Source organism: Nicotiana sylvestris, chromosome 12 (genome assembly GCF_000393655.2).
Source record: "Nicotiana sylvestris chromosome 12, ASM39365v2, whole genome shotgun sequence".
Lineage (NCBI taxonomy): Eukaryota > Viridiplantae > Streptophyta > Magnoliopsida > Solanales > Solanaceae > Nicotiana > Nicotiana sylvestris.
The window spans coordinates 8,499,285-8,507,737 of NC_091068.1; the positions used below are offsets into that span (position 1 = coordinate 8,499,285).

At 37.5% G+C, this 8,453-nt stretch overlaps 1 protein-coding gene across 1 annotated transcript; it reads right to left on the reverse strand.

The window, feature by feature from the left end:
* Positions 1 to 311: 311 nt before the first annotated feature.
* On the reverse strand, positions 312 to 8,073 carry LOC104247775 (uncharacterized). Its single transcript, XM_009803866.2, has 7 exons — positions 7,393 to 8,073; positions 5,749 to 5,823; positions 5,155 to 5,671; positions 4,094 to 4,479; positions 2,116 to 2,342; positions 1,858 to 2,005; positions 312 to 1,123 (listed from the first exon to the last, which is right to left on the reverse strand). Exons 1-7 carry the CDS (start codon positions 7,900 to 7,902, stop codon positions 995 to 997), a joined length of 1,992 nt encoding a protein of 663 aa, XP_009802168.1. The 5' UTR covers positions 7,903 to 8,073; the 3' UTR covers positions 312 to 994.
* Between the last annotated feature and the right edge of the window lie 380 nt (positions 8,074 to 8,453).

Below are 8,453 nucleotides of genomic sequence, written 5' to 3' on the forward strand. Positions count from 1 at the left end.
CGATGCTAATTACCCCACCTTCTATAAGGTATAAGTTATCCCAGTGTTAAAATTAACATCGGGATAACTTATACCTGGTTTGCTAACCAAACAGAATATTAAAGTGGTATTAAATTTTTATACCATCCTTACACCTTCTTATACCTCATACCAAACGACCCCTAAGTCCTTTTCTAATTTAATCCATTGTTAGTTACAGCATATCTTTGCTGCAAATAGTAGAATTGATCTATTTTTTACTAAACACGTCCACTTTATATTTTAAAATTTTAATCATAAAAAGCAAATTCTAAATCAAGAAGCTCCATTGCTCCAATAGCAAATAAACCATGCTCACATATTTCAATGAAATGGTATCAATTTGGCATTTTCAAGGTTACAGACACAAACATATCCCCACTCCATCCAATAAGTATGCAACACAGCATTGAAGATATTTCTCTGGGACAAATTTGACAGCTAGAAAAAAAAAAAAAAAAATGGTGCACAAGGCATCCATGTCACGTAGGGTCCGAGATAGGACCGCACCCCAAGGGGTGTGATGTAGACAGTCTACCCTAATGCAAGCATTAATGACCGTCTCCGTCGCTCGAACCGTGACCTATAGGTCACACGGAAACAACTTTACCATTACTCCAAAACAGCCACCAAAAGAGAAAAAAGAATAATGACTTGTGGCACAGCTAATTTAAACTCAGCAAAACTCTTTTATCTTTTTGAAAAAAAAGAGAGCAGTGGTTAAAATCTGCTGGTGATGTTGGCGTCGCCCTTACTATTCCTCAAAGTTTGTCTAAACGAACTTGCACAAAGTTCTGCGTACGCCACTGTATCCCCTCACAACTGCTGTGAAAATGCCATATATATCACACAGGAGAAGATGAGTCCTCCGGCGATAGCTAGGATCATAGCCATCAACCTCTGCCATAAGCACGAACGAAGAATATGGAAGAAATTTTCTGGGAGAAATCCCCTTAAATTGAAAGTTTCTTTCGGACTATTCAGCAGTATGTTGTTTGCAGCCCTTAGGTCCATAATGCTGGGAGCTTCGCTTCACATTCTTTCTACAAAGGTAACAATAATGATTCTGGCACGCCCAACAGAATATGTGATTGTTATTGCCAACCTGCGATGATGATGACAAAGGAAAACGAGGACGACTTAGCTACTATGTTAAACAGAAAGAAGGAAAGAAGAGAATAAATCTGCTCAACGGCAGGAAAAACTGTAAAGAAGAAGACGATGGAAAGGACCCTTTCCCCACTTATAGACAGATTCAATAGAGTAAAGAAAGAATAACAGAATATGAACAACATTATGAGTTCTAACATAAACTCTATAAAGAGAATAAAAATTCATATGCTAATTTCATTAGCTCGCCGTGGAAAAAGTAACTCTCAATGTATTTTCTGATAACACTAAACCATATATCCTTTCCATGATGACGTTAAACACAGTCTAATAAACAAAACGTAGAATTTAATCTCTCTGAAAGCTCGATTCATGGTTCAGAGAGAATACCTGTATCTGCAATTTAAAAATTGTCGACAAATGCACTAACAAAAAAGTATATGAAGCAAAAAGTAGTTAACAACTTTCAGTTACTCCTGTAAGTCAAAACACTGGTTACAGAATATATGACAAGTGACAACTATGGGTATGACCATCACACTAATCGGAAAAATTTGGGCGAAAAAGAACTCAACTAAAATCATCTATAGTTATAGGCAAGACAATTAACAGGAGAGGCGCGATTAGCCAGACGCTCATAATCTCATTCTGCATTAACATTTCAACTTCAAAATATGAAGAGGTGCGAAACAACGGCTTTAAGGAAAAGAAATTGAGAACCTGTCTTACCTTTGCATTCATTTGGCCACAATTAGGGCAAGGATGACCATGATTAGCATAGATTTGAGCTTGAATCTGACCGACCACTTGGCGATGATTAATCCTCTCTTCCCACATCTGAATTGCTTCTGGTTGAAAAAGTTCACATTTCCCCTCCCTTTAACAAGAAAAAGCTCCTCAAATTAAGCATATAAATGAAATATCAAGGTCACAGACAGAGGACATACGATACGTGAAGCCATTCTACAGTCGAAACTTGTACCAAACCTGAAGTGCTCATATCCTTCAATTTTCTGATTACAGCGATAGCAGAAATATGTTCCACAATTATCGCAAACCATCTTATTGCAGCCTTCAGTTCGCGAGATAGCCATCTTACAGGAAGGGCACTGCTTCGCGGAACGGTGAATTTCCTTCATACTGAGAATCTCATTGATCATTTCTTTCTCACGGTGCCTTTGGTGATCTTTCAGTTGAGATGAATTCTGTCGCTCCTGATGCAATAGATTAAAAAAGACAAGAGCTAAATATAAACCTCCCGATAGATAAGTTATGAAATAGAAGAACGATGGTCTCAAAGTGCAAATATCATTAACATGGAATAGTAGAGTGTAGAAGGTGATCCCTATCAGCTCTTCCTTATAGTACTAGAATCCTGGGGAAGACCCTCACAGTATTTTCAATACATTGTAAAATTGTTTATGAACTAAGCTACCTTAGGGTTTAACCTCTTTAGACTACTTTGTTGTGCCTATTTTCTATGGCCAAGATCTATTGAAGGAGGAAGAAGAGGAAATTGGCACCTAACTTACCAGAGTTTCAGCATTATGGGCCGTTGGAAGGTCATAGAGGGGGACACAACATAACATCTAAAGGAATTGATAAGTCCATGTTGACAATTAAGGCCTTTTCGTTTTCGGCCTTCTCATTCTTTATCACTTGATCGAGGACATGGAAATCCCTAATAATAATTTTACATGAATGTACTTCCGTGGAAATTGTGATTCATGATTATATCAAGTATTTTACCGAATGTAAGTTACCCTTGATTAAACAAGATTATAAATGATTACACAGACGGTGCAAGTAATAGAGGATAAAATGAGAAAAGGTTGATTGAAATGGTTTAGTTTGTAGACCTCCATAAGCACTGCTATGTAGGCGCGACAATACAATGATTGAAGGTGATAAAAAGGGACAATGTACACTAAAATCCACAAAGAGAGAAAACATTATGAAAGCAAAGAATCCATACAGGCGATACCAACTAGTTGGGATTAAGGCTTAGTTGTTGTTACTACACTTACATTAGGTTTGGACCGTTTGGTATAAGGAGATTTTTATGCGAATTAGAGATTTGTATATCTCAGATGGTTCGGGCGTGTGCAGAGGAGAAGCCTTGATGCACCGGTGAGGAGGTATGAGCGGTTGGCCGTGGTGGGTGCGAGAAGAGGTAGAGGGAGACCTAAGAAGTATTGGGGAGAGGTGATCAGGACATGGTACGACTGCAGATTTCTGAGGACATGGCCCTTGATAGGAAGGCCTGGAGGTCAAGCATTAGGGTTGTAGGATAGGGGTAGTAAAGCTTTCCTTACTTCATACCGGGGGTGAGGCGAGGTTGGATTAGGGTTGATCTTAGATGGCTTGCAGTTTATGTTGAACCCATACTATTCTTGTTGTTTATCTTAGCCTTGGGCCTTAGATTCTGGTTACTGTTATTGCATGTCATTCATCTATAGGTTTTTATGCTTATGTTACTATTACGGTTACTACTGGAGTTACTAATGAATTCTCTTTTCTTGTTTCTTATTTTATTTTCATCTTTCTGTATCGGAAACAACCTCTCTGCCCCTATCGGGGCAGGGGTAAGGTCTGCATACACATTACCCTCCCCAGACCCCACTATGTGGGATTTTACTGGGTAGTTGTTGTTGTTGTTGTATATCTCTGTAAAGATAAGTTTGTGACTTAGAGAACCTCCAATTCTATAAAACTCCTAAGTTTACTTAAAGGACAAATTCTTTAGTGTTAGAATGAAATGGAACTAAATAGAGCGAAATGGAATCTTGCTAATTTGCGTTGAGGCATAGTTGATTGATTGGTTGATAGTGAAACTTAACGAACATCTAGAGGAGGTAAAAGAAAATGTCTAGGACAATCCTTAACATAAGTTCTTCTTTATATTAATAAAGAGGCCAATCTTCGTAAGGAGAAGAACATAATGAAGTTAAGACAAGACAAATACCTGCAAAATAAGAAGCTTCATTTCTGGTGTCATGCACGTAACTCCGACATGACGCTTCTCTTTGCATAATGTACAAAAACTATAGAAGCATTTTGCACATTGGGCATGCTCATCTTCATCCTCGATACATATTGTTTCGCATCTTGGGCAGTAGCACACATCAGACATTGATTCCAACGTTTTCTGTAACATCATTGATTCCCAACGTTCAAACTCCACTTCACCGAGTAACCGCTTTAGCAAACCCGGAGGAATCATACCTCCACATTTTGCCTCAGGGCACAGAAGCTTACTGATTGTACCTTCCTTGACATGCATATCGGAGTAAGTTTTCATGCAACTCCAGCAGAAAAAGTGTTGACATGGCAACCTCACAAACTCCATACCTGATAAAAACAAAAGTTTCAGAACCCACTTATCACTTGAGAGGTTATTGGATATCCAATTTCCTATATGTTCACGCCTAATGTGTACATACAAGAGAGGGGAAGAAGCGGGTATATCTCTCTCTGTGTGTTCACATATTTTCTAAAACTGAAAATGCACGCATTCGTACACAGAACAGGATGGATCCTATGATGGGAAGAATAACTGTAAGAATCAAGTTAAACCACAGAATGAGCAGAGATAATAATAGAATGTCGTTTTATTTGTTTTCCTCACACAACAACCAAGGAGATACAACGGTAATGAATATTAAAGATAAGCATCTGAATACACAACCTTATCTTCCTTGTAGAAATAGAAACATCAGAGAAACGCGGAAGAGTCTGAACTGGTTACACTTCCGAAGGTGGCAAAACAGGCAGCAAATGTTCCATACCATTCATGAAGAAGATTCTCCTTGTTACTAAGCTAATGAAAAAGGACTGATCAAAAAGTGGAATCGTAAGTAAACTTCCTCCTTAACTTGATCGGATCACACACTTGCCCTCAATGATTGGACTGAAACCTTGTCGATTAACTTTTGGACTCAAGTTTATTTTTTAAATTCCAGGGATATTACGGCTTTTTACAATATACTATTATAAACAAAATAAAGCATAAGATTTCGAAAATACCAGGAAATTCGCTGAAACATATGCAACACTGATGAATGTTTCTACGGAAATTCTCATGGCGTTGTTCCTCGTCATAGTTCTTGAGTGAGGGGATATCAACCTCTGGTGAGACAGTTCCTGAAATTGCTCGGCAATCTCCAATATGACTCTTGGCACAAAAACCTAACTTTATTTCTTGATCAAACTGAAAATGAGAAAGAGAAGAGCTATGCAACCACTCCACCCACTGGTATATAACCTCTTGACCTAATTGATCCTTCCAGATTGAATCAAGCATAGAGCAAAGAGAGGAAATTTTTGCCAAATCCAACCACTGGACAGAGATTGTAAAGTGAGGAGCAAGATGGCTCGGATATGATTTAGGTAATAAACACGTTAACACAATTGGTGGTAAATGCTCAACTTTGAAGGAGTATGAGCACTCAGATGAACTATCCTCTGGTATTCCTAGAGCACCAGAGGAACTTAAATTTACAAACACCGTCAGCTCATCAGGAACTTCAATATGTATATGAATCTGCAAATTAGCACAAAATGAGCTTTGGTTTTTCAGAGTAAAGCATAGTTTATGAGTTTATCAAGGCACTACAATACCTGAAAAGATCGTAGGCCATTTTGTCTATCAAGAATGAAGACATTGTCACCATAAATTGATTCCAGCACTAGTAACTGCAAAGAACCATCTATAATGTCAAAATGTGCTTTAAATAAACAAATGAAAATAAAGATGGAGAGGGAGATACAGAGAAGAGGATTTATATTTTCTTGACAATTAATTATCTCAGTACACCACAATACTGCACACTCTAACACCAAGAGAACACTCGCACAAGTTAAGTTCACATCAGTGTTTTCAAAGGCGAAAAGCGCAAAAAAGCTCCAAGGTACATCGGGGCTTTAAGCGCAAATAAAACGTGGACTTTAAAAAAAAAAAAAGGTGCAAATGGAGAAAAAATATAAATATGCATGTGTAATCCAAGACTGATAGTTATAAGCATGAATAACAAATATATGGATAAAAAATGATTTTTCTTACAATAAAGTAAAATATCACTTGTTTAGGTTTGCCTCTTTAGGATTACGCTCATTGGCAAGGAAAAGTATGCCTTAGAGCGTTGATGACAACACTGAAGAGTCCGCTAGCAAGGCGAAGAGCTCAACATGTTTTAAGCCTCGCTTTAGGGCTTAACCGCGCTTTAAGCACGCCTTTGACAACACTGGTTCACATTAGCCATATCTCCACAAACGTTTAAATTACAAATGAAAAAGAAAAAGAAACAATTTCCCTCTCACACAAGATTATTCAACTATTTGTCATATACTAGCCCAACCATAAGAAACCAAGGACATGCTAATGCAAGATGCAATTTTTTAACCATCTTCCACTCATTTCAAATTGAATAATGACAAGGTTCGTTATAACATTTCCACATCAGATACTACTTCACTGCATTGAAATCCGGAAACCTATACCACACTGTGAGAGGCTAGCTGTGAAGGAAGATATTTGATTAGACATGGAGTTTAACATGCTAATCTAACTTGTACTGCCTCTGTCCCAATTTAAGTGATACTCTTTCATTTTTAGTCTATACCAAAACAAAATGATATCTTTTTATATTTGGAAAAATTTTAACTTTAAACTTTCAATTTTACCCTTAATGGGATGATTTATAGCAATACAAATAACTATGGCTTGTTTTCGACGACAACTATTTGTTCATATACTAGACAACCATAAGAAACCAACGAAATGCTAATGCACGAAGCCCAACCTCCCACTCATTTTGAGTCGCACAGTGACATGGTTCGATTATAGCATTTCTACATTAGAGACTACTCTCACTGCATTGTAAACCTTAAACCTACACCACAATGTGAGAGGCCTGGCAACGAAAGACGGTACTTCCTTTGTGACGGTATTTGACTGCACGTGGAGTTCAACAAATTTTTTTATGATAGTGGTATCCGTACCAGCATGCACCTTGACTACTCTATCGGGTACCCGCTACCTCCCACCAGTAGAAATACCAGGCATAGGCAGGAGGACAAGATTTGAACCTGAGACGTATGGTTCTCCTCCCACTTTATTGACCACTAGGCTACACCCTTAAGTGCGAGTTTAGCAGGCCAATTTGACATACCGTACATATTTAGTAATAATAATTATAAAGTATAAAATTTATAGTCGAAAGACATCAAAGTTTAAATTTTTAATAAAGGAATATAAGGTTTTACCTCATCTTCCTGAGCTTGATCATTGATTCTAAGCTGTTCAGCCGATAACTCGGGCTCCTCAGCACTCAATTGCAGCTCCTCTAGCCTTCTCCAAATACAATCAACATCATTATTATACAAAACAGACCCCTCAAATTTCTCTACACTATCACCACTATTTTCCAAAACAGGCCCCTCAACTTTCACTTTCTCTACACTTTCACCACTCTTTTCTTCCTCTTTAACACTTTCTTGTTTTACAATATCTACTTCATCCTCTTTCTTCTCAAAGTTTCCATTAACCACATGAGCACGCCGAATCTTGGATACCCTTTTGGAATTTTTGTGATTCTGAGGGTTTTTTGGGTCTTTTGGAATAAACTCTGAAATGGGTTCTTGTTTTGAAACTTCTATTGGATCAATTGGATTTTGATTGAGAGGAGATTTGATTACCCAATTTTGATTATTGAATTGGCGACGAGAATAATGAGTTGGTTTTGATCCTTTGCGACTTCCCTTTGAACTTGACATGGAGGAAAAATAAGCTTTAATTTTACCAGCAAAAAAATAGTTGAATTGGTGGCAGAGGGGCGGAGTGAAACACAAGGCGGTTGGTATTTTATAGTATTCTGAGCCTGACAGTTGAGGAAAACGGCTGTTTTTTGGGTGTCTGCTCCTCAAACCTTTTGCCCGACGAGGTTCAATGTGTCATTTTAAGCAAATCAATTTGGTCTAAAATAGCACGGAATTAGGATTTTTATAATATAAACAAGTAAATATAGGGGCGAACATATAACAGGTTTGAATTAGGTGATGGTAAATAGAGGCGGAGCCACATTTTAATTTTATGGGTTTTGAATTTTAGAATAATAATTTTAAGAGCTATTAACTAGGTTTTAAATTTAATATTTGTATGTATTTAATAAATTTTTTAAGATAAATACAATGTTTGAGCAAAAAGTATTGGTTCGGCCGAACCCGCATTCAGCCTTCTAGCTCCGCTACTGATTGTAAATAGTTGATAAGCTTAAAGTGCTGAAAAGTACTTTTAAATGCTGAAACTTATTTTTTAAATACGTATT

Coding starts and splice junctions, on each gene's coding strand:
- LOC104247775 (XM_009803866.2), bottom strand. CDS start 7,902: ATGTCAAGTTCAAAGGGAAGTCGCAAAGGATCAAAACCAACTCATTAT. Junction 5,672..5,748: donor ATGGCCTACGATCTTTTCAG/GTATTGTAGTGC, acceptor GCTAATTTGCAG/ATTCATATACATATTGAAGT. Junction 1,124..1,857: donor GTGGCCAAATGAATGCAAAG/GTAAGACAGGTT, acceptor TCATCATCGCAG/GTTGGCAATAACAATCACAT.